Below are 27343 nucleotides of genomic sequence, written 5' to 3' on the forward strand. Positions count from 1 at the left end.
GCTATAAAACTTTAGACATTCACTTTATTCATTAAATATACTTTTGTGTATAAAATTCTTAAACACGCGATTTGAATACAGAGAAAATGCATCTCTATGTAAATCTTATTCTTTTTTATTTTATGTATTTTTCTTTCTATATATTCTTAGTATCAGTAGTGGAGATCGGCCAAAATACTTTAAAAAAAATGTAAGAAATTAAATGTTAATATCACCAGAGTATTATAAATACATAGTAAAGAACGTTATGTCATTTAGATTATAAAATTTAAATGTAGATACCTACTGAAATATTTAATATCCGGAGTTTGCTATTCCCAAACGTAAACGGTAGATATTCTTGAAAGGACCTACGTAGAGAAATAAAAACCGAATTACTACAGTTGATTGTTTTAATTTGGAATGTATGATAATATTAATCCACTTTGTTGTGTATAATATCTAATGGTTTAAATGTATTATTTGAAGAATTCGAATACTTTCTAATCTAATCTTGTTGTACATATTTCTCATCTTGTTAAAAATGATTTACATTAACAATAATAACTTGTTTTGAATAATGTATTGAATATAGAGATTTCTATTGAACAATATTTCGATTGCTGCCGCATCTATTAACTTCGAAGCTCTTTGCATACTTCAGTCGCCGATAGAGGCCGTAACATATCACAGCACACCAGCTCTTGCCGGCTTCTCTGACGGTGGATGTTCTTACTGAATTGCTATTCTAAAAATACCAAGTCTTTCATATAACAGTGATAGTCATTTGCGGCATCTCGGTAAGTTACCTGTTGTCAACAGAATATTAACCTATAGCACGGCCTTTGCTTCTCAATGGAATATTCTAGCGCTCACGTTCAATACTACGCAATGTATAAACAGTGTAATTAGATACTAAACGATCATTCCGTCATCAATTGTAGCCAATTCTAATATTTCACTTGATTTATAATTAATCGAGGTTTGTAGAGTAGTAAATAACTAGTTTTCATTTTCAATTTCGTCTTTCAACCATCAAACTACAGAAATCAATAGAATCTTTAAAAAAATAATCATAACTCAATAGAACAAGACAGTAATAGAATAGACTTATTGAATTTAATAAGATTTTAATAGTATCGACCGGCCTTCGTTCGAATACGCATGGAGAAATGGGATTGTGTAAAGTGCAATATAACTGTATTATCATTTATCAATAATGTGATTCCTTTTTAGATTAGGATGTTTACAACTGACTATTCTTATGTACATTTACCTACGTGATACGTATCGCATCCAAAATGTATAATGGAAAGAAACCGGCCATTGAATAAATGTTCTGGGTTTACGTGATAAGTCGTCTATAGCGTTGTCACTAGAAATACCGATAGCACAAGTGGATATTCCATTTACTTCCTATTGTTTTTCACGTAATTGCTTTTATAACACAATTGTTTATCAAGAATTCGATATTTTTTATGACGTCAATTTGAAATTACAAAATTTATGTCTCTACCTTGGTCTCTACTAAATAAATTATATGACAAATTTAATAACTAGTTGTGAACATGATATTTTTATAAACATTGTAATATTGTATTACGTCAAAATACTAATTTCTAGGAAGTTAATTTGATAGTCATCAAATTATTGATTAATAGATAGAGTCGCAAATTTCTTATGAATATGCGAATTAAGTATTCATTAATATTTGTTATTAGGCTCTTTGTGTAATATTCGTTATAAAAATGTATAAAAAATAATATTTTAAATTTATACCACATATGAGTTACAAAAAAATAAAGAAATAAATGTTAAATTAGATTTTTTACAGTTTAATTATTCATGTCAACAAAAAAGTATTTGTGATGACTAATAAAATAAATTATACACCTATTTTATTAATGCAAATGGTTTTTCTAATCATAAACATTAAATTTCACTCTTTGTCTGACTCATGGCATGATTCACGAAACGAGGACTTTACAGGTTTTTTGTTTTAGCAATGTCTCTTTTCTTAGCGATAGCTGTATGTAGGTTGATAACAATAAACTTTCTAACATAGGCTATCATTTAATTCCTAAGCAAGAAAAATAAATTGAAAGGAATATTGCATGCTCAGACGTTACCTAAATTAAATTATAATAATTAATAAGACCAACTTGTGTACGTAGTAATAACTTATACACCGAGTATGAATTAATTTGTCACATTATAGGGTGAGGGCAGAGGGTTGGTACTTGGTAATAGCAAAGAAAACGTAATCATAATATTTCATAGCAGGTAATAGGTGGTAGTTTAAACTTAAGGTTAGGGTGAAGTAAACATAGGAATATGAATAAAAAGTCAGAAACTTCTTTCTTTGATCCGTAACTAGCTTATTAGTTAATTTTCAGAGGTAAAATAAAATAAAGAGCATACAAGCATCAGGTTACCTGGGTCAGCTAAATCCCTATTGGAGGCAAAATCTAGGTATCACGGAAGTTGTCAGGATTCGTAATGCAAAGGGGTTGTGATTCAAGTATCAATTTCAGCACTATCGTTGCTACGGTCTAATATTTGCTAAAATCATAATTGTTAAATAGCTTAAATATTATAAGTATCAATTTATTGTAATACGGTAAAATTCAAATGGTAAAAAAACATACTTTTGACAACAAAATGAAGTAGGTAAGTACTGAATGAAATAAATGTATTGATTTTCTTTCTTCATATTTGTAAATTATTAATACTACTAAATAAGTCATTTCGACGTAAAAAATATTGGCCTTGGTTCTTATCTAACAGTTTCGATACACTGTGTACATATTAATAATATGTTACATCTATTAATAACTGATTAACATAGATACCAGAATAGGTTTGAATTATAGATTTTGATAACGATAAATAAGATACCTACTAAAGTATTAAATATGTCATTTAATATTCTATTAAAGAATCTATTACAAAAAAAATCATAAGCTAAGGGGTCTCTATTATTTATAGCGAAATGTATAAACAATTCGGTTTAATATAGAATTATAGCAAATAATAAAACGAATGTGTTACCTACTTATTGATTTATTCAGAGATTCCATTATTTTATATTATTAATTATTGCTTTAATTATCACAATTGTTTCCTATTAATGACTTACTTGTCTAAACCCAAAACAAAATACATATGAAAAATTATTTACAATAATAAATATTAAGCTGACTTCCTACTTCCCTAAATTTGAACACTAGATAGCTATATAGCTAATATTGAAATACAAACAAAAGGGTTTTCAGTTGCATGAATCGTTAAACTCTCCATTCAGCTCGCGTAACAAAACGTTGCAACGAAAACAATAATAATTCCCCATTATATTCTATCCACCATTTCACTGTTTGGCAAAAGCTTCCTTGATACGTCTTACGTTTACGTGTACACATTTATTAACGTAATGATATATTTTTATTTGACTCATTTAAAAATTCGCTCTTCGGTATGGCAGCGTGCCATTATGCCATTAACTTCAACCATCATAAAAATAATTTCGCATGTTTTTATCCAATTCTGTGAGGGAAAAAGTTGCTCGGTTTCTCAGTTCGCGGTGGTGGTGTGTTCGGGATATTGTCCTGGACTCTCAGTAGCCATGGGTTGTCTATCTTCTGGGGTGGCGTTCCTTCCTTTCTTTCATTGCTGCCGGAAGGTGTTAGGTGAAGCAGAGGCAACTTCGCTTTCGGGCTTGGCGGTTTTTCTGAATTAGGATGCATTTCGTCTGTAAGAATTACACACTCATAAATAACAATGAAAGCGGCAAAGAATTTATGCATTTACTTTGTTACTACAAACGAACAAATGCATATCCGTAATGTATTATAAAATAAACCGTCAAATCAAGGCTAGATTAAGAATGTAGAGCGATTAAAACACAAACAATATGATAATATTAGTGTTCAGTACAATTGTTATAATAATCAAAATTATTCAATGAAGTAGATTTGTATAGTAAGAAAAAATAATAATTGAAAAACGTGTAACTCACTTTGTTCCAGGTGATTTAGCGTAATGTTTTCCAATCGCGAGTTAATAACTTCGACACCGTTTATAAACATTGGAACTCACTAACACTTCAATGTACGGAGGCTCGATATAAAATGCGCGATGTTGAGTTAAGATCGAAGTTTTATATTGTATCTGAGTCACATTTGGCAAGAAGCGCGGAGAACCACGTCACTGCAGTACACTGACGCGAGATTGTATGACGCTTGTATAAATTTCTTTCAGCTACGTGTAGCATTTATCGGGCCTGTCACTCAATTATAATTGAGTGATAAGCACCAATATCTATTACTTTTAATTATGATAATACCGTACGTATGATCATAGGCTAAATGTATATAAATAATAGAACTACCTATATCGCTGCAGATTATTACTATCGAAATAATAAATTAGAGCATTCCAATAAAGCGTGCTCTGATTAACGATACTGTTCCTCAGCTAATTATTGCGCTAATAGATAATGTATAATAAGATATTAGGATGATACCGCGTTATCTATTTTTTCAACGTTTTCTTTCGCTACATTGCCTCATTTTCTAAACAGTCGTTATTGAATATTGATACAGGTAATTGTGTTAATTTAACAGATAAAACACGAGTACACAGACATAATATCCATTGAAATCTGGATAATCCTTATTCTGGCTTTTGTTAGTCACTTAAAATAAATAAATGTCGAGTATTTTCGAGAGATTACTGCTTAAAATTCCTTACGCATCTATGACTAAGCTTATCTTGAAGGAAAACCCTTAAATTTATCTAATGATTGTAACTTTATAAGTGTATCTAGGTACTTGGTACACAGTTAACGTATAATTTTTCCATAAATTCTTTGTTCCTGGTAGCAGCTATTTAGTTCATAGTTTTATCAATTTAAAATTTTGATTGATTACAAAGTCAATGAAACAACGGTCAATTCACACTATCTGATAACGTACGAAAGTATGTCAACTTATAAAAATAATTAGAGATAAGGTATTTTGAACTTCCTTGAAGAATTTTCCAACTAATTGAACCTTAATTCGCGGACAAGGTTAAGTAAGTTTCCTTGAGTAGTAATTGTGGTGACTGACACATGGGAGTGTCCTAGGCGAGCCATGGTGATGTCGAAATTCGGATATATTTAGGTCCATACATACATTTTAATAGTTATACAATCGATCAAGATTCTTTTTGGGTTTAATCTTGGTTTTAATAAAAACCATAACTATAATATATATACATAATATAATTTATGTGCTTTATTCGGAAAATTCCACTTCTTTTTAAAACGGATAAAAACCAAATAATAAAAGATTTTTTTTGTTTTTATTACAAGTAACATTTCACGATATAAAAATAAACGTGACTCAAACAAATGCAATTACGTTGGTTGTACATAAAGATGACGTTGGTTAAATTTTTGTTCATCATAAGTTACTTTTTAATGAAGAGTAGAAACACTTAGATATGCTTTTCTAGAGCAAATATCCATACTAATATTATAAATGCGAAAGTAACTCTGTCTGTCTGTCTGTTACTCAATCTGTTACGCCTAAACCACTGAACTAATTTTCATGAAATTTGGTATGGAGATATTTTGATACCCGAGAAAGGATAAAGGCTACTTTTTATCCCGGGAAAATGATGCAATCCCGGAAATCCTACGGGAACGGGAACTATGCGGGTTTTTCTTTGACTGCGCGGGCGAAGCCGCGGGCGTAAACCTAGTTTCCAATAAATTCTAAACTGGTTTCATAATATGCATCTATTAAGTATCTAGGTAGAGATCACATCAATTGAAAAGAATTTTAAAGATTTTATTATCATTATCCTTGATTTACCAACATTCATCAGTTAACATTAAATGATATATAAACTATTAGCTCAAACCATAATTATCAATTATCATGTATGTATGTAGGGTTTCATAAGTAACGTGTAATAATCGTAGCTGTTATTTAGTTTATTCACTGTAAAGGGGTTTCACTGCAATTTTCATCAATCTACGTAGATCCGTGGTTTTATGCGTCAGCCGTGCACGAAGTTTTATTGATAGCACCGCTTGCGTGGAATCAAAATAATAAAAACTTATTGTTTTATAGTTTCAAGGAGATATCGCAAATAGGCGTCGAAATCATCGCGTGGATATGACATAGAGCTATATTATTGCTCCAAGATTTATTATAACCAAGAAGTATGGAGCAAACCCCGAATAACAACGTCAGTCGGGTAAGCCTTAAGGCTACACCAGCGCACAGGTTGACAACCGAATGCACTTTGCACATTAACTGGAAATTTCATTCGTACCATGCGAAGTCAACAAACTCAAATCCACGTTGAATTAGCCTTTACAATGTCAACCATTTAATGTGTAGAAATTTGTTTTCATCGCGTGCTAGAAAAATAAATTCTCAGTTATTTTAGGAAAATCATTTACATTTACGTCTATTATTTGGCGCTACATGTAAAATGACACACATTTGAAGGAAATTTTATGTGTTATGAAGTATTCGGTTTAATCACGTTAATATAAATAGATGCTTTCGTTCCACTTGCTTACTAAAATTAGTTCAATGAATAAATAGACAACAGTTATTACACTACTAATATGATATTATGTAGAGATGATGATGAATAATAATAATACGAACAAATAGTCTGTTCATACACCGAATTTTTTTTTTTTTTTTTTTTAATTCTAAATAGATAAATTCTAATTAGATATAGGTAATTAGGTATGCTACTCACAAAAATTCAGAACTAAGATCCTTAATACTGTAAAGCAAATAGTTTCTCTCTCATTACATTTTTGAAAAAAAACTCACTAAGTTAGAAAATATGATACATCTTTATTATCAAGAAGTAATATCCCGAACAATAAATTATCAACCTATTCAGCAGCAATCATAGAAAATGCACAAGAAGTAACTCTACTAAAAACCCAAATCGAGCGCATTAGGTTTATTTGTTTTGCATCTGCAGTCGAATAATAGTCCCAAATTTAGTGTAGTTTAATGTAAATTCAAGAGACTGAGTTGACGAACACTGTTTGTTATATAAGGCAATATGATCACGCGATCGACATTTTTGTAACGTGTAGCCTGCTAGTACCAATAAATTTATTGATTTTTCTTTACTACATATGTATTAGGTAAAATAGCTGCGTGGAATGAAACGCTCGTTGTTAACTAAATCAGCTCTCAGGGTGACCTAATTCTTTTGTATTAACTATTACGTTTTATACTTATGATTCTTCTTGTTACGCAAAGAAAACTCTAATATGATAAAGGTTTAAATAGTATACAAAACTAACTGTTTAGACCTTTTAAATACATTTTGCTTGATGATTTAAGTATGTAAATTGAAGAAACTAAAAATTAAAACAAAGTACATACCTACTAGTAGGTATAATTTGAGTATTTCTTGAATTCCATTTCATTAGTAGGACGTTTGCATTTTAAAATCAGCCGTGCTTTGACCTAGTAGCCGAGTTCGTGTCAATTTGTGTTCGTGGGGCTTTGCTTGCTTTACTGGTAAGGTTTGAATTTTTTTTAACTACGAAACAAAGTGACTTAATTAATAGCCGGAAGCCAAGCCAGAGGGTTAAGCAAAATGATTCTAAGTAAAGTAATTCATTTCAACATAATATGACTAAATAGTCATTTTTTTCGAACCATTATCCATTATTCTTTCTATATCTTGATGTCGATATAATAATTAATATACCTAAATATTCCTCTAGGGAGTCATTGTTAAATCTGTTTCTAGTACCGATATCGCCGCCTTACTTCACCCCTTCAGTTTTTTCTCCAGTAAAAAAATTATTTTATATTAATTGACATAGAAAATGCAATTGAAAACGACGTCTACTTTACTTGAACATAAAATTTTGAATTTAATTTAAAGTTCATGAATTAATCGAAGAAGTAGGTAACTTTTGGAAATCATATTACTTCTCTCATTGTAAAATTTGAAACTGTTAATATTTATAATAAGTATTTATACTTTTAAGTATATTCATTGACTATTTGTCTTTTAAAGCCATCGGTAGAGAATCGTTCTCCGGGTATTCAGAACGGCAGTGAGTCAACTGTACCAAATCCATCGTTTGTTCGGCCGCCTCTTACCAGAAACGACTCTCGTTCTGCATTTCCATCGCCAGCGCCTCGTCCGGCTGCACCTCAGTTGCAACAGAGACCCCAATTTCAACCAGGAGGTCCAGTGACAAACTCTCCACAATTGGGTCCTCGTCCTGGAGCCCCTGTACCTAGAGGAGCTATTACTGGTGCACCTGGATCGCAGCCAATTCGTCCCCAGGCACCTTATTTGCGGCCAGCAGGCCCTCAATCCATAAATCCACAACAAGGACCGAGGCCACAACAAAGCCCCACGCAAATCTCACAGAGACCGCCTGTACCTAACAATTTGCAATTCGGTCCTCGCCAAACTCCTCAATTTGGAAGTGCATCTACACCTGAAGGTGCAAGGCAGAGTTTAAATTCTCAATTAAACGGCTCACCAAAACAAAATCCAGCACAGAATACAGGTCAACTTTCAAGACAATCATCACAGGGCTCTTTAAATAATACTGATTCTCCTCAGTCGTATCAAAGCAAACCAGTCAACCTGGATAATCAAAATAATTCCAATGAAAATCAAAATGTTAATAAGGCCGAAGGTAACAATGAAATGCCTGGGGCAGGAAAAGCGCGAAGTTTCAGCATTGCGGCAGCACCTGGTGCACCGAGCCCACTCAAAATGGAAGACGATAGACGCAAATCAGTTAGTGCCGTCAGCGGAAGAATTGATGAAATAGGTGCAAGGAATCTCGGTCTTGGGCAGATTCAAGAAATACGAGGAAGTAAGGACGTTTTAGGCTCAAGAGAAAGTGTCAGATCAGAAGCATCCAATGAAGGTACAAAAGATATAACTGATAGACCAGAATCGCGTTTGGCAGGATCAAAAATGACGGAGTCTTTTATGGGATCACTTTCTAATTTGACAAACAAAAAGAAAACAGATGATGATGACGATGTTGTTTCACAAAACAACTTAAGTGTGGGCAAAAACGATTCCATGCAAAATAAGACAGAGCTATCAGATCGTTCACCTTCTCTGACACGTAGTGATGATTCTCCGGAGCCCAAAAATATTTCTCAAAATTCTGTTCTATCTAACAAATCCCAAAGTGTAACCCCTGAACCACAAAGACCAAAGACACCAAAAATTGAAATAAAGCAAGACACAAATTTGGAATCTAAAAAGAGTCCTTCAACACCGAATAGGCCACTTTCTAAATCTCCGTTACTGGAATCAAAATCCCCCATACCCGATTCAAAACCACCAACCCAATTAATGAAAAAGACTTCAGAGCTTCATACAGCGGGACAAACACCAGTAGATTCAAAAAGGTCTACTCCTCGGAAGGTTGTTTCTGCACCCAAATCAAGACCGAAAGGTAATTTAGAACTAATTTTAACTATTTGAGATGACTCAACGCTGACTGTGTTTATGAAACATTTATCTTTATTTTTTATTAAACAACTTATTACTATTTCTTAACTATATGCATCTCGTTTTAGATGGTGACAATGACAGCGGAGTCGACGAATCTACTCAAGGAAATGTAAGTTATTATATTTCAAATCATCCCAAATAAATCTCAATATTATGTAATAATTTATTAACAAAAAGATAAAATTTTAATAACATGTACACCTTTTCACAGGACCATAATGGATCTCCTGGATCACCTAACAAAACCTTACCTAGTAAATTACCTACTAAAGAAAAATCAAGCAGCAGCCTTAAACCAAGTCTTTCAAGATCTTCAAGCAAAAGTGCTACTGCAAAAACACCCGAAAATCCTCCACCATCGGAAAAGAAAAGTAAGCTGCTTTTTTATTTGTTGAAAAAGACCTACGTACCCATATTTTGAAATTTTATCACTTATAATATATTTTGTTTTTATAGAAGTTCCAATGAATAAGGTTCAAGTTGGCAATGCACCTTCCCCTAACATCAAGACAGTGAAATCGAAGATCGGATCTTTGGAAAATACAACTTACAAACCAGGGGGTGGAAAAGTTAAAATTGAAAACCGAAAACTCGATTTTAACAAGGTAACTCCAAAGATTGCTGCCAAAAATGATGCTTACACTCCGAGTGGTGGAGCTAAGAAGGTATGTAATGTCGAAGCCAATTTACGTTTTTTCAATTATTATAACTAACCATTAAGTTTTATAATACTTGTACATCTATAGATTACGACGACAAAATTGGAATGGAATGCCAAATCCAAAATAGGATCTCTTCAGAACACATCATACAAACCAGGTGGTGGCGATAAGAAGATAGAGACGGTAAAGTTGGATTTCAAGGAAAAAGCCAAACCCAAGGTGGCTTCTACAGTTAATATTACACACAAACCAGGCGGTGGTACTGTTAAGGTAAATTTTTAATTTTTTTATAGAAACATTAGTACAACACTCACGAAAATTATAGGTGTATTTCGCATAATAATCAAAGTGGTAAAGGCTAAATCTTCGAATTGTGAGTACTGGATAAATTTGAGCAACCGAGCACTGTAGGTAAATTTAAATTTTTGTATTTTGCAAAATTGATGATTTGTTAGATGGTAATTAATACATTTGCCTATTAGTATACACACAAATTATGACGCTTATTGGCAAAGTCTTGTAAAATTTTATTAAAATCTATCTTTCCTTAGAGATCTATAACAAAACCTGGAACAAGAGAAGTAAGTCCAACGAATTTTGTATTTGATATTGTGAGCTTTTGTTGTGCACATCTTTTCTTAGCGCAATTGGCAACCAGAGAAGTCCTAATCTAGTGTAAAATGAACTACATTCAGCGATTTAATGGGCCCTCTATGTAAACAAAAATTGTAATTTAAAAACATTAAAATACGTATTGTACGGGTATTGTTTCTAGTTCATTAAGTGGGAGTTACCAAGATGGAGAGCGTCGAATAGACGATCTCATTTGCTTTTTGTACGGTGTCAGGTCAGTTTGGATGCTATAGAGTAAAATTATACATCATAGGACATAATTAATGGAAGATGTGTTGTCGCTAGGACTCTGTTGAGGCTGTTTGCCACGCTGCATTGTTTGTGATGAAAATCAATAATAGTGTGAATGGGAATGTCCAGTCAAATATATGCATAATATTTATGTATTCTATTTCAGCACATGACACTTATTATTAAAATGAAATATATGTTTATTGTTAATACTATTTTATTAAAATTGACAACATTGGATACTCATACAAAGGCCGTCATACGCACGCAAGAACTGTTTGAAATAATTATATATTATTATTGTTGATAAATATATATTATACCGTTGCTATTCACCAAGCTATATAAAAATACTGCAGTAACACATAGGAAAATTGAAATGCAAAGCAAACAAATATTGAATGTTTACAACTTTACAACCACCACATAAATAAAGACTGATATTTCAGCACAACAATTCTTATATCCATGCTCTATTTTATAATATATGCTTTTATATTTTATATATGCGTGTCACTTTACTGTATAATGCACACATTTTAAACAGATTGAAAACCAAAAGTTGGAATTCAAAGCACAAAGCAAAGTGGGCTCCCTCGACAACGTCAAACACAAACCAGGAGGTGGGGACATCAAAATATTCGATGATAAAGATTACATAAAGCAGATCGGTGGGCACTCCCCTCTCCCCAACAGCCACGGCCAGTCCCGGCAGGAGGTGAGACCGAGCCCTTGAGCGCTGGCCCTTATGTTTACTTCCGTTTTTGTTTTGAGTTTGCTCCTGTGTTTTGTTTACTGGTGAAGGTGTCATCCTCATTGCGATACATTCAGTTAACAGTATAAATATTCACATCGTTCATTTTGTTTCAGCCAGAGTACATATACACATTTTATTGACTAAGGGTAAAGGTATTTTGTGTCGCGTGACTCCATTATATCTATCGACTAACTTGTTAGATGTTTTGTTTTGGTTTGGATTGTTATTTTTTGGGCTTTTGTTCTAATTCACTTTAAGTTTCCCTTCCTATCGTATCGTTTACTTCTTATTGTTCTTTTATAACCATATGTTTATGGATCTTTGAACCATTGGTATCTAAAATATTTAACAGTGAATTTAATTTTTCTCTCATAGAGTCCAGTACCGCCATCACAGCAGCCTCCGAAAGCGGACGAGAATCTTAATGAGCAACAGAGTTAAAGCACAGAGCGAAAACTTTCGACATTTCGATACTAATTTTTAACTAAAAGAGTCCAAACATTTTATACATTTTTTTATCTTCTTTATTACTAATTTTAACTTTAAAATTATTTGTATCGTCTAATTCATAAATAATAGAGACTAAGCCATTTTATTTCGACTCAGCATATCTTACAGACAATATAGATAATTATTGGGTATTTAATTATAATCCACCCTTGTAGGGATTCTGGTTTTCTCACTGTTTGACCTTTTCATTTATAGACTGTAAGAAACTTCATTTTAAAATATAATTTTGCAAAGACGACTAAAGGTGCCAATGTAGATTCGATTTTTTTATTGTATCATATTAACATTCAATTGTTTTTCACAACATTTCATAGTTTCAAATGCGTAGGTACTTAGTACGTACCTATTTTTGTTAATTTACCACTACACTATGTAATTCTCACTTCATGTTGTATTAGCACAGTAATTTTATATGTTTTGTAAGTACCACAAATTAGAAACACTGGTATAGCTACACTCTGAAATACAATAGTCCTGGATTTGGGAAATGATAACATGATTATCATCTTTTGTCTACGTAATATTGTATCGTCCTTTAATACCTATACGTAATAATATAGTTTTTACAGAAACATGATTAATGTAATATTAATTGATTATCGGTATATATGTTAATAATGCACCTCTTCATAAGCTTATTGTCACTCATGTTATTAAGTATCACAGCAATCAGTGTATCATCCAAATATTATTTATTAATTAGGTACGAGTATATTAGATGTTACAAATGGAACTCGATCAAATTGTTGCTATTAGTTATTTTAATTTATTAGTAATAATTATTGATAGCTTTGGAACGGGAAGGTGAACGTGGTAAGACGAACGACAATTTTCTGGACATACGCTATTTCAAGGTCAAATTGAAGCTGAAAATTTTTGAGACAAATTAATGAACTATGTCCAGGAAATTGCGTTTGGCAGTTTGACTGATGAAAGTTAGAATAATATGTTTTTTATATGTATTAATGATTATATGAAGTAATTAGTTTAGGTAGATGTATCTATCGATTTAATGTTGATGCTTTGAAGTCACAGCTTTGTTTGCAATGTCACTATTGTTACATGTTAGTCGGCTGCATTTCAAGAAAATAATTAAGTATACAATTAAATTAAACGGTATTTCTATTGTATTGGATTTATAAGTAGTATTGATGCGATTTTCTAACAAATTGATACTATTATCATCCCACAAGAACACAAAAGTATTTACAGTAGTATTAATTAAGGAAACATTTTGGATTACAAGATATTCATCCGTTTTAATATGTATACCTACATACATGTACTGTATTTGTAACTGTCTAATTTAATACAGATTAACGTATTAATGTACGACACTTGTTTTATTTCGTTTTCTTTTTATTTTATGCTTGTAGATTTGTTTTGCATATTTTATAATTAACCATGATCAAAACCATCCTAGTTGAAATATTTCATCGCACCGAGCACTTGGTAGAAAGCTTTTAAATTGGAGTTTCTAGGTGAGTACGTCACTAATTTTAATAAAACGTTTAACAGAACTTGAAAGAAAATAAAATATATGTAGGTTCATAAATATAAAGTAGAACCATATTTTTCAGACCATTAAATATTGTTTTGATTAACTAACAGAATAATGGATTTTCGTCATGTGGGCGATTTTCTAGTCAAATTAAGGCTCTATCATGCTCTATGTTATCTACAATATAATATATATTGAAACTTTTAAATTCATATGAGTAGAGGACAAGTGATAACTGCGTTAAAAACAACCGACTTCAAACTTGCACTTGCAACATTTACAAATGCAGACAAAAATGCTCATAAAATAAAAACTACTGGGCCTATCCGAATAAAATTTTAAGGGACCAATTCGACACCATCCCGCATCGAACAAAAAAAGAATCACGTAAATTGGTTCAAAAACCTCGGAGTAATCGGTGTACATACATAAAAAAAAACATACCGGCCGAATTGATAACCTCCTCCTTTTTTGAAGTCGGTTAAAAACCATAAGCAATTGTTTAATTGTACAACGTAAGTTAAATCCCAATGTTAATGATTTTTTGTGAAAAGGTACCGGTACTTCCCTCAGCTGGTTATTCCGTCAACAAAAAACCTTGTAATTAGCGTATACTTTTGAACTCAAACTATATTCTTTTATTAGATACAGTTGCATTTTTGGTTATGAAGTTGACGTGAATTTATTTAGTCAAAAAGTAAAGTTATTAATATGTGATATTACAATAATTTCAATTAGAGCAATCACTTTATTATCTACTTGTCGGGATATTCATACCAACCGATATTTCAGAAATATTAGAAAATCTAATACTATGTTGTATAATGTATATTCAAGAACACTGACCAACTTATCATAAAGCCAAACTCTCGAAGTGTCAAAATGAATAATACCATGTAATAACATCAACCTCAAATGTGTAGCCAAGCCCTCATAAGAGGCCCGTGTTCCTTCAGGGAACGTATGTGGGCTGATCATGATGTAGATGGTCCAAATCTGTAGCATAAAACAAATTTCAGGGCGACTTTTACACGGAAGAGTGGGAGGAGGAGCGTCCATTGACCCGCAGTCGCTCCGCTCGGTTCTCGCGCACACCGCGCACACCACGCGCCATGTCGCCGCGCAAACCAGACGAAGAGAGATTCCTTCGCAATACTTGCACTATGAGGAAGTCCTCTAACCGACCAGTTAGTGCTAGAGACCCGCCTCGTATGACGTGTTCTAGACGCTCGTCTATTACACACCGTCCTGCTTTTACTGTGTATTAATCGCAAAATATGAAAACTTACAGGTTTTTTCTTGAATACAAATAGCTCAATACGTCAATGTGTCTCGTTATTTGAAACGTAATTCTGAATAAAATGTTTTGTTTGTTTTGCAAAATTAAAGCAGTTGGATTGAGATTCTCTTGCGAATCCTCAGTCTAATTTTGTATAAGGTTATAAAAACTTCACTTATTTCACATGTAGGGAGTACCTAAAACATTTTACACTACACATTAGTACTGTAGTTTATTAATAGGATTTTTTTTTGGTGTGGGTTTTTTCAAGAGCATCAATCACTGACTATGTCGTAATAATAGAATAGCTGAGTTTAATGTTCAAAAATAACTATAAAAAGATGGAATTTTACAATACCATACCGACCAATTGTTAGACGATGTATCATCAACAATATTTTGTCATGTAATTTTATTCAATTTAGGCGTCATTATTCGCAAACATCGTATCTTCAAAAACTTTTCCAATTATACTTAATTTCATATTAGGTAACATAATCGAAAACTTAATTATATAAACCCTATTTCTATTGTCATTCCCTACAACAGTTACTAATAATAATTAATTCTTGGTTCGATATAGGTAATATTGTAAACACAATAATTTCAATTTGATAATAAAGATGAACATTCCAAACACTGCACAGTAGTGACTTCGTTGTATGTAAACGTGTTGGTTTCTGTAGCTGTTTATCAATAAAATATATATATGAAAGACTGTCGTTTTATTTTCCTTTTACCACCATTTTAGTTACCTGACTCATAATAGAAGTGAGTATGTATTGCTCTTATATTGGGATTCGAACCCAAATTATCAATATAAGGCTCCTTGTATTAAAATAGGTCTTACTTATGTTAAAAGAATCATAGTCTTATTGTAGAAGATTGTGAATAGGTTGAATGAAACAACATTTTTTTATATATTATTTAATTGGTGTACATGGTTATGCATTATAATATTTTATTCAATTGTTAATTTATTAAATTATGGCACTTAACATAATAATATCTTTAAACAATACATATACAAATGGATGATGAATGTCTAATCGGAACACAGGATTTTCGAAATTAACTTAATCATAATATATTCGGAATTATTTCTCAGTCGTTCGTTGAAGTTCGCAGGATAACGAAAGCCTCTTTTTATTATTTTCATTTTTATAAGAAAATAAATTTTTAACTCAAACTTATTGATCCCAATCGTAAATTATAAATTAAATTTTCACGCAAAAAGTATAACTTAAAGTTTGTACGCAGTCTCACCATTCACTTCGATCAAACTTTCACAAAACGCGCAGGAATTATTTCATCTATAAAACAAGCATTCAATATCTTTCCATACAAACTGTTAAAAACTTACCACTAACAAACTCCGCTATTTTAAATATATACGCTAACTTCCAAAGCGATTAATTTTAAGCAAAAGAAGCGAGCTATATTAGAATAATATTTTAGTATTAATTTATAGAACTGTGTGAACAATTTAAGGCATGTTATTTCGCTAATTCTATACGGTTATTAGACTGTTCGAGTAACAACTATTTATACATAATCTGTGGAAGCATTCCCGATGCAAGTAGTAGATGAATACATGGACTGATGCAACAAGCTCACTCGCACTATATGATAATTTAAATAATAACATACAAAGGCCACATCACATCATTCAGTCACAAGCGCAGAGTAATGACAATGTATTTATTTCTTTACAAACTTAAATCACACAAAGAGATTGTAGAACTACAATCAACATTCTTAACCTAATTATTGTATAAATTACACCCTATATTACAGTCCATTTTACCTTCTCCACATTTCGCCAAATATTCGGTCGCTGCGGATAAGTTTCGTCTCGATAACAATAAGCTACGGGTAAAGGGAGGCAAATGTTCGGCGAAATATTCCAAGGCATAACGATTGTCAACTGACGTTCATCCAACATTAGAGATTAGTCGTCATCGAGCCTCTGTAACTGTACACTGAACGTAGTTGGCAAGAATTTGGGGACTATCACCGGCTTCGAGAAAGACGCAAATGTAACTACAATTTTGTCTACAACACACAATAATCTACATTTCGCCAATTTGTGACTCAACCGCACGACGGACTACGAGAGGAACTGTATCGTGCATTTCAAAGGTTTCATAATTTTGACCTTTTGAATTTCTAATTATAATTTTAATATTATTTACAACTCTATACAGACGAGTACTGCAATTCCGAGTATAATTATACGATTACACGAGAGTATTTTATAAAAAATTCTATCTAAATAAACCGTCCTCCCTTGAGCAATACGTAAACCTACCGAAAAATATCGTTCTCTCAATTGTTGCACTATAAGCAGTGATATGATAGTCTATCACAATATTAGTATCGTACTTGGCATGAATACGAGGTTTCTGGAAGCAAACGAAACCGATATTAAAATCCGTAAAATGGGTGTTATTCACATTAAAATCATGTTGTTAATAGATGCTAAGCAGACAATGCTTTAAAATACACCACAAGTTTGTTTAGTTCGATATAGTTATTAGGGTAACTTTCACCTATTTTATGTATTTATAAAAGATCTCATGGATGAACTTTTAATGGGTGAAGCGAACGATCAGGATATGAAAGTGGATAGGCGCATGCGATTAGTAACAGAGATGTTACGTCCCAACACCACGTAGAACTTTCCAGAACTGTGGACCTGAGGAAAGGAAATTCGGAAGAGGCCATGCGGTTAGTTCCACAACCAAGTTAAAGCCCACACCACCATAGACATCCAAAGATATATTTTGTGGATGTACCAAAGGTAAAAGACGTCGACCCCTACCACAAACCCAATAGGAAGGTGAAATGGAAAGGTCGCATGCTATTAGTGTGATGAAATAAAGTTACGTCTGTGGCAGACTATAGACAGACATATCGATTTATCGACCAGCACGAACACGGTATTCAACTGACCCTCCAATACATAATATGCTTAAACAAACTAACACCGATAAGTACAATAACATTATGATACAAATACCGATTTAATTTAGACACCAATATCCAATGTTTATCTAAAAATTTTAATATAGAGCGACTTTCTCTCGGCCGGTGGTTCCGCTAAATGAGATTTTGTCCTTAGAGTAAAACGTATCACGCCACATTGAGGCAACATTTACCGTCAATGTTTCAATATAAATTTCTAAATGCTTTATGCTACATAATTATCATTAGCGGTAAATACTCCCACATTTGAGTTCAATAATATTATCGTTATATTTACAGTATAAGATATAGTCGTGCCTTAAAACGTAAGACTAGATTTTACTACAGATTTATACATAAATGTGCGGAATCGATTTTACTTTGTAGATGTCCAATGGTGTCCTAGAACGGGGATTACTGCGACGGTTCAAAATAAAATATCCATGTCCAATTGTCCAAACGATTAATTATAAATGTGTCATAAAATTCCAATAAAATGTCATTATGCATGAGATTCTATCGTCGAATCTTTTGATATAAAAATAAAGTAGAAATCTTAATACTACGATCGTTGAAATCCCCGTAAAAGGACCAAACATGAAGAGTAGAGGTAACGTCACAAATCACTTAAACGTTCAATATTTAACACAATTTCGTATTTCGACTTAAACTAACACGATTAAAAGTTTCGAAACGATCTCACTTATCACCGTTCAAACGAAAAACGATGCATCGACGTTCGATTCGACGCATATTACAACTTGATTCACAATTCGACACAAATTACAACTTGATTCACAATTCGACACAAATTACAACTGGATTTACGCGCACTAAAAGTACTATTCGTTCTATATCTCTACACGTGACTCACTTGGTGAGCAGCGGGCGCCAGTGTGGCTGCCAGCGCTAGGGCCAGCATCAGAAGTCGTCCATGACCGCGTCCCGGGGTACAAGACCCTTCTGATCGCCGCGACAACAGAGTAAGTACTGTTCATCGACTTCTAGAATCAGCCGAAGCTTCTCCCCCTCGTTGAACGCTAGATGCCCTGAGTCGGAGGGCAGCCTGTGCCATAGCGTTCTTACGTATCTGGAATAGGTTTAGAAATTGTTATATTTACTGGTCGAGTTATGCGAGAAAAATTAATATTTTTCTAAATAGAGGTCTGAGGTCCTTGGGAAAATGTACCAGGCAGAATTCTAAAAGGAGACCAAATGACATAATTTCTTATCAGAGAATAGGAACACACAATATCAAAAACAAATAATATGTACGCTGAAAATTTATATATCATACGATTATGTTCATAAAAAATTTGATAACAAATATTTAGTCCGTCTGCCGCAGCCAGGCCTCGTAATCGGACTTAATTGCGACTAATTTATTATTCAACTATGTGCAGTCATTGCCAAAACTAGGACATCCGGCAATGGAATAATGTCAGACTGATTCAAGTTCTACTTGCAAAGCTAATCAGTGGTTTGACAAAGTTAGATAAATGGTTTTCCGTTCAATTTATAGAAATGTAACAATGCACTTATTTTGCTAGTGATATAATATGCGTACTGCATTTATAGTTAATGAAAAATCAAAAATAAAATATAAAGCTTTAAAAACACGCTTTAATTTCATGAAATTATTGTATTTATCCTAAATAATATAGAGTACAAAGTTCGAATTAAATCTGTCTGTTTATAGTGGGTCGAAATCGACTCTAAAGCAGTCAGTTACTTGCAAATATGCAGGTATAATAAAAGGGTGTTAAAAATAACCAGATTATTCAATTCAACCCATCAAACAAATTGTTGCAAAAAAGGTAATTTTTATTTATAATTTGCAATACTACAGTATTTTTTATTTATTTTTATTAAACCAGAAATAAATCTGCCAGACTAGGGCATCTAGAGGGTTACTTAAAATAGTCTGAACATTCAGAGATTGGTTAGTCCTAAAAAATTGCATATTGATGACATAATCAGTTAATATACCGGGTGTAGTCGTTAAGTGTGCGCAGGCGATTATTCCGTAACTATTGCAGATATCAAAAAACTTTAAATTAATATCGAAAGTACTTAACCTAATGAGTAAAATGGCATTACGGAAGATTTACCGAACGGACAGTTACGGAAGATTAGCCTGTGCACACTTAACCATTATCCTGTAATGGTATTTGATATGTGTGAATAAATAAATAAATAAATAAATACACCCTGTATAAAAATTAACTACAAAAATCAACAAACTTGTGTTTCTGCGTGTGGCGTGTAGCGGAGGAGGAAGCCGCGCGGCGCGGTGCGGGCGGCGGGGCGGCGCGCCCGTACGGCAGCGACGCGGGCCGCGGCGCCAGCCCCGCTGCACCGCCCGCCTGGTCCACGCGGGACGTCCTGCACATACCAACGATATGCGACTTGCTATACGTGGTTTGAGTCAAATTTTTCACACCAGTGAAAAATTAGTAGCCTTCAGCCCATATCACTCTTACTTCCTAACTATCTTCATACAAAACAATCAAACCATACAACGGCTCCAATGCAACGCAAAAGAAAAACAAACACCCTTTCGCATTTAGTAAGGATATAATTTTTGAGTGGGATTTAGATCCGGCTCGAAGTACCATATAATACACGAGCTTAATAATGACAGTTAAGATGTTAAAGTAATGGAATTAAATTAGGTCAACAATAACGTTATATACACTCGAACTCTAACGACGAGTACCTATGTAGTAATTTGTTTTTACATTTTTTGAAATATAATACGATTTTTTTTATTAACAGAAAAACCATGCATAATATATTATACCTAATTTCAAACTTCTGAAGAGTTGATTTAAATATTAAGAGAGTAAAATATCATAGATTCACCGAAAGTATGCTTTAAAACTTTTTAATAATTGAAAATTACAAAATGTATTTGTGAGGCAATATTTTTTACGGAAAAAGTACATGCAGCACATGCTATTATTGTATTATGTTTGAAGATTTGAAAACCAAAGTTAGTACTGTTATTTTCCCAACAAATCTAATTCGTTATACATACGGCGCCTTTCTTAAATTGCTAAGATTTTTATTTTCAGCAAGATTCAAGTTCCCGTTTTTGTCCAATGATTTCCTTGTTGGCTTCTCATGGATAATTCTGTAGGTTCGTGCGTAATTTTTATAAGTGCTTTTAAGCTTTCAAAATTTACCACATATATAAGACCAAACCACCAATAGTCTAAAGTCTATGTAATCCAAAGGAATGAAGGAATTGATATAGGTATGTATATTGAACATAAAACTTGAAACGTCTTAATTAAAAAAATATACTGCACATTTTCATATTTTTGAAGATGCGACAAAAATTAATAAATTGCGTTCAATATAACAAAAAATTAAACATATAGTTTGTTTAACCTACACAGTAATAGCACATAAATATGATATATTTTACCTGTTAGCTGGCTGCGGAGGTTTCTTGTTAGCGGTGTTGCGTTGTGCGGTTTGCGGCCGGCTTGTTGACGTTGGTGACGCGCCCTTACGCACTGCTACGGGGATGCCTCTGTAGATTTACAAATGTTTATTTTATCTGTGTACTTTGAATCTATAGTACTGTCTTATTAATAAAAAAATAATATAAAAGTTCGTGTGAACATTTTTTTTTCGATCGTAGAGCATTCTCTAATGATTCGTATTTTGATTCGTGCTAAAAAATCAACTAACGAGTAATTTAATCTTTTTAAAAGTTTAGAAACACAATTTTGGCATTATCGATTTATTTGACAAAGCACCAAGCCCAAAAATACACTTTTTTAAAATTATCATATAACAATTTTTTCTACGCCTTTTAAAATTTGTCTATAGTTTTAGATTTAATTTATGTTACAACATACCTAGAATCAATTTATTATTAGAACAATAGTGCGATACCTACGGTTATGCAGGTTTATCGATCGCTTATGAATACTAAATGATACAAAACTGAAATAAAAGCAGCTGTTCTGAAAATCCACATGAAATATTGTAAACGAGAAATTAGAACTACGTGTGGGAAGAATGATGATGCATTTTACCAAAATAACGAACACAAATCATGTTTTGATAACTCTTTTGTTTACGACGTAAAGGCTTAATTTCGAACGAAAAAAAGGCGACGAACACACACATGCACATGCTATCGAGACGGGACCCGCATACATAAAATTGAAATACGATCAATTGTCTCGACGCAAAAAATAAAATAACCTTTTCAATGTCAACTATCAGTAATTATTACAATGTCAACAAACAACTGTGCGATGTTATACAACTACTAGTAAACAATATCGGTAGTTCAAGTTTATTTATATCTTAGTTTATATTACACAAAACGATGTTTATACTTTTAAATTTCTTTAATAAAATAGGCAAACGTTTTATAAGACCAATTAGTTGGTTCTATTCGGAAATAAAAAACTCGATAAACATATATCTTAGTGAAGATTGGAGACGATCCAATTAGGTAGATGCCAACTGTGTTCAGTTCAAAGATACTAAAACAATGATATTTTTAAAACAGGTAGTCATCAAGGTAGATTTGTAACAATGTAGTACGGTCTATATTTCAAATTAAATAAAGAATGCATAAATAAATGTCAGTATGCATTATGCGCAGTGGACCAAAAGTGACGCTATGTCTTGTTACTTTATCATGAAAACCCTTGATAAGTGATTATAATTTGAAGTTATAAGTTTTCCGATGATAAAATGTGGGTGAATTTTAAATTTGATGACATACTTACAGCTTGACCTAATAAAAATCGAGATAAAATTTATAAAGATAGTCAATCATACCTTGGCGCGTTATGTGATTTAGCCGGTGACGGTATAGAGGGCGCCTGTGGTCGAACGGGCGATGACACGGGCCGAGGAATCTTCGAGCGCACAGCAGCTGGCGATGTCTCACCTGAGATATATTATGTGTTATTTTTATAAAGTTCACTTTTATATAGGATATGTATACGGAAATATAGCATACAACCTTATGTTTATAGATAAATCCGTAACAAGAAGGATGCTTAATTATAAGTAGCCTACAATCCATATGGGTAGAACACACTACTTAAAAATAATGCTAAGATTTTATAATAAACTAGTTCGAAGAATATCAGACAACATATAAAAAGTCATTTATCAATATTCGTGTAAGTATAAAGGTTTATCTACCGTTCATGTTTATGTTAAAACAAAAGACAGTTCAGTTCATGACATCGCATGACTTACATAATGCAATAAGTATACAAAGTATAACCATTTTCATCGAAAATATAATGTGGACGACACATTTAGAATGCAGCTCAAATGACTTAGTTTATTGAGAAAAAAATTAAAATTGCCTTCGTGAACTAGTATTTTTAGTATCTATTTAAACATATTATTATAATTAAATTCGGTCCAAAGATGTCTGTCCAAACGGAATGCACTAAAGTGAAGAAGCGCATGTATTGCTATTTAAAATCATAAGTAAATATTTAACAAAAACATGTGGTAGATCCACTTGAAGATTAAGATAACCTTGAAATTCCATTTTAGCCTACAGATGAGCGATTACTCAGATAAACAGAGACACTTAATACGAATATAATCATTATACTCAGCGTATGCAAGTCAATTTTCTGTTTCAGTTCAAATTTCAAATAGTAGATGGTAGACACATAATAAAAATGCCATTAAGAACAAATATAGATCAGATACGACAGAAGCAATATTGTATATTTTTTACGAGAATCACCTACGCTTTATTTGAAAATGTGTATCGTTTCGTGCCAATAGGATATGACGCGAGTTAACAAACACTTTTACAATGTATGTGAAGCAACAAGAGTTAACCCTCGTTACGTTAAAACATCTTTTTGTTCTTAACTATTCGGTGCCGGTGTAACTGGGTCGTCTATTCTGAGTCAGTCCATTTAATCCTTTAAACTCTTGAGAAAGAATCACGTAACTACTTTTATTAAGCCGAAAAGTAATATCATGATCCACATTAAATTCTTTACGAGCTGTAAGGTGTTAGTCTAACAGTATAGCGTTATTGCGGAAGTTCTAAATTTGGCGCATTACCAATACGGCATAACCGTGACTATTGTTGTTAGATCCGGGGTTTTTATTATTTAATTTATGGAGAAAAGGATGTACGCGAACATATTACAAAGTAAGCACCACATTAGACAAACAATAGAAGAGACACACATAGATGCAACGTTCTCAGTGTATCTAATACCCGGTAACTTATCTTAAATAAATAATATTAACCCAATATTACGAGCAGTATCAAACGGCAACGATTACCAGATAACGAGGCCTTTCCCTCTGGCCCGTATCTATCAATGCATTCGATGTTTCGATAACACATTAATAAACGTTCAATGTATCTTTGACTTGTATTTATTATTGATCGCTTGTTAAATACAATTTTATACCACGCTGAATATTAATATCACGGGCTATTATTGAAACCAAAAAAAGAAAAACATCATCATGTACTTATCATTTTTAAACTACATAAAATAATAGAGATCCTAAAGGGAAAATTTTGAAGGGGTTTTGTATGTGGTTTTCTGACTTACCGGTAGGTGTAACAGGGCTCTCAGCGGTGCTCAACATCTCCCATTTGAGCTGAAGTTTTCTGAACTTGCCACCGGAGTTATTGCTGCCGTTGCCAGTGTTGTTGCTTCCAGAGCTGTTCGCTGAGCTTGGTCTCCATTGCTCTTCACCACTCGTATCAAGCTGTTTGTATAATATAGAGATGATGAACTGGTTTCCATTTTTACTATTAGTGAATATGGATTGACTAGTAATTTCCAAAGATCTATTACGTATTGGATAGAAATGTATAAAACTATAGTATTATCTATCTATAGAACAGTCAGTACATTTAACTATTCTGGGATTATATCAGATTCAGGAAATTGTACTCCATCTAACGGTTGCTAGAATACTCATAAAACATGCGATGCACCTATAACTATATTCTAGACACAAATATTACTTCGGTGGAATGTAAATATGTTTCGTGTACACAAAATGGTTGCTCGGTTTTAGTCATATTTATGAGTAAGCACAACATTCTCTGACTGTATATAAACCACAAACTATGAAAATCAAATAACGTCATTTCATTATTATTACAGGGTATCAGTAACAAGAGATAATAAAAACAATTGTTTCTATGCACACTCAATAATCAAAATAAAAAGGTACCGTAAAAAGCAACTATAGTAAATTTAGTGGCACAAAGCTGAAAGCGTGGTTAATTACTAAAATAAAATGAACAAAATGAACGATCTACACAAATAAGCGTTCCGAGCTCACACAAAGGTTCCCTCCAATTTACCTTCGTCTCATTGGCGGCCGTTTTAGAGGAGGGTTTGTTATTCTCTAGGCTATCTGTGTAATCGTCACTATCGTCAAATACTAATCGGTCGAAGGCTTGCATCAACTTGGAGCCCAATTGCACTCCCGACCATCGCCTATTGTTCTCTAAATCTATTCTGCTATTATTTGGACACATATCGTATCCGAGAGGTGTTGGATTAACACATGATCGAGGTCTGTTTTTTTCGATGGTAGTTTTAAGATTGGCCGTGTCGTTCAAGAGGTCAGGAGTCGACGGTTCTTTGTTCCGCATTATAACACTCGCTTGGGAGTCATCGCTGATGCCGCTAGACTGCATCGAGCGAACCAATTTCAGCAAGTTCCGCTGGTTCAGGGTTAGTTGCGGGGTGTTAATCGCACTGGGCTGTTAAATACACCAAAGTTCTTTTAATCATGCAACATGCTATCCATCGTTAGTTCGAATGTAAATAGGGACGTCCTCGGTAGATACGCTGACATCGATCGTTCGATTATGCCTTTATTTGCATTTTATGAAAGCTGTGCACGAAAGTAAACGCTATACGTATCTTAAATCGCGGTGAGTTGTGATTTGAAAGCACATGCAATAAATAAAATGCAAATAAAGCGATGTCGGCTTTGATTTCTGGCGGCACTTCGTATGTATCAATGTACAATGATTTTATGATGAGAATACTTACCAACTAAAGTTAAATAGATAGGTATAACTAGCATTTAGAAGGTAGCATTAAACGTAAAACTTACCCGGCTAGCAGCTCTCATGTCGCTTTCGATTCTTTTGAAGCTTCTGTGTAATTCTCGCATTTCAAACATGAGGTCCAGAGAGAAGGGTAGCAGACGTAAGGGCTCGAGACTGGCCAATAACGTATCGAGTAGAGCTCTACAGCGCGGTTCGCCGACACAGCCGGCAAGTACGAGAGAATCAGGATCATAATGTTTAGCCAATATTGATTCCCGAGTTCTCACATACGATACCCACGCATCCACGGACTGCGCACTATAAAGGTAAAATTATATTTCGAAACCATCTTAAATGAAAACTAGATTGATTTTAATTCGTGTGTTTACTGCAAAATTCACTAACATAAGAAAAAACATTTACTTACTTTAATAGACCTAAAATGAATGCGTTAAATTTGACCAATCCTTCTGTTACTGCATCCTCGCTGTTTATTCTCAGAACTAATTCATTCAGTGATTTTGTTATTGGGCCTGAAAATAAAGTGTAATTAGTTTTCAATCCCATAAACTGTATAGAAATGTAAATGCAATTATTTGTATATTTACCTTGTCTCGCTGTTGATTCTACCATTTGCCAAACTGAATTATTGACGGCACCGAATGAGGTTTCAATGTTTTCCTTTAAACCGTCCCTAAATATAGCATAAAGGGCTGGACATAGCGCATTCAAGGCAATTTTGGCGCAAGCGGGCGATTGTTTCGAGTCGCCCAAGAATGCTAATTCAGCTTGGTCCGTGGCGGTTGAGAAATGTTGAATTAACATCTCTACAGCATCCGTAACATTTGAGACTAAAGCTAAAATTATTGAATTAAGATCAATTATAATATCCAATTATATTTCCCTTAAATTGAAAAGTAAAAGTTTATAAAATTCTCAATTGACTTCTTTTGGTGTACAATATTATGTTAATTTAAAAACACAACAATTAAACGAACCTCGTTTCTGTGACACGTCGATCATATCGTATTTAACCCTTCCCTCGTGTCGCGTGGGACTGCCAAACTCATCAGGACTTACTTCAGCCTCTTCACAAATTGGTATTTCGGCTAAGTTCTTCCCCTAAAATGCAATGTTTATTTCGATTTGATTATAAAATTTAATTATTTCAATAATGTTAATAAAGATGTTGAGGGTTATGGTTCATGGCACAATGCAATAAATGGAATTAAGTGGGGTG

The 27343-nt window shown here is 33.2% G+C and overlaps 3 protein-coding genes across 14 annotated transcripts in view; 1 reads left to right on the plus strand and 2 right to left on the minus strand.

Annotated features, from left to right (window-relative positions):
- The first annotated feature begins 650 nt into the window (after window positions 1-650).
- LOC123694806 (microtubule-associated protein tau) lies at window positions 651-15483 on the plus strand. 4 transcript variants are annotated; one of them, XM_045640375.1, is made up of 10 exons: window positions 652-779; window positions 6099-6225; window positions 8038-9454; window positions 9579-9622; window positions 9725-9884; window positions 9970-10178; window positions 10260-10445; window positions 11587-11757; window positions 11910-11942; window positions 12172-13638. In XM_045640375.1, the coding sequence occupies exons 2-9, from the start codon at window positions 6193-6195 to the stop codon at window positions 11934-11936; spliced, it is 2247 nt and encodes a 748-aa protein (XP_045496331.1). In that variant the 5' UTR covers window positions 652-779; window positions 6099-6192; the 3' UTR covers window positions 11937-11942; window positions 12172-13638. The 4 variants fall into 4 exon arrangements, with proteins under 4 accessions (XP_045496329.1, XP_045496332.1, XP_045496331.1 ...); XM_045640373.1 differs by lacking the exons at window positions 11910-11942; window positions 12172-13638 and adding an exon at window positions 14827-15483 and having other exon boundaries at window positions 651-779; XM_045640374.1 differs by lacking the exon at window positions 11910-11942 and having other exon boundaries at window positions 655-779.
- Window positions 3032-4182, minus strand: LOC123694807. Its single transcript, XM_045640378.1, has 2 exons — window positions 3995-4182; window positions 3032-3727 (listed from the first exon to the last, which is right to left on the minus strand). Exons 1-2 carry the CDS (start codon window positions 4062-4064, stop codon window positions 3513-3515), a joined length of 285 nt encoding a protein of 94 aa, XP_045496334.1. The 5' UTR covers window positions 4065-4182; the 3' UTR covers window positions 3032-3512.
- A 654-nt stretch (window positions 15484-16137) lies between the features above and the next one.
- Window positions 16138-27343, minus strand: part of LOC123695089 — a 66764-nt gene continuing 55558 nt past the window's right edge. For 6 of the 9 annotated variants that reach the window (XM_045640795.1, XM_045640796.1, XM_045640794.1 and 3 more), the window contains 11 exons: window positions 27102-27225; window positions 26712-26960; window positions 26531-26636; window positions 26169-26421; window positions 25405-25809; window positions 24638-24797; window positions 22866-22977; window positions 21487-21594; window positions 21094-21189; window positions 20298-20438; window positions 16138-19143 (listed from right to left, as the gene is read on the minus strand). In XM_045640795.1, the coding sequence (XP_045496751.1) occupies window positions 18975-19143; window positions 20298-20438; window positions 21094-21189; window positions 21487-21594; window positions 22866-22977; window positions 24638-24797; window positions 25405-25809; window positions 26169-26421; window positions 26531-26636; window positions 26712-26960; window positions 27102-27225 (1923 nt within the window). In that variant the 3' untranslated portion in view covers window positions 16138-18974. The remainder of the gene's footprint in view (window positions 19144-20297; window positions 20439-21093; window positions 21190-21486; window positions 21595-22865; window positions 22978-24637; window positions 24798-25404; window positions 25810-26168; window positions 26422-26530; window positions 26637-26711; window positions 26961-27101; window positions 27226-27343) is intronic. The other 3 variants (XM_045640800.1, XM_045640802.1, XM_045640801.1) reach the window with 3 other exon arrangements.

The sequence above is a fragment of the Colias croceus genome, chromosome 10, assembly GCF_905220415.1.
Source record: "Colias croceus chromosome 10, ilColCroc2.1".
Classification (NCBI taxonomy): domain Eukaryota; kingdom Metazoa; phylum Arthropoda; class Insecta; order Lepidoptera; family Pieridae; genus Colias; species Colias croceus.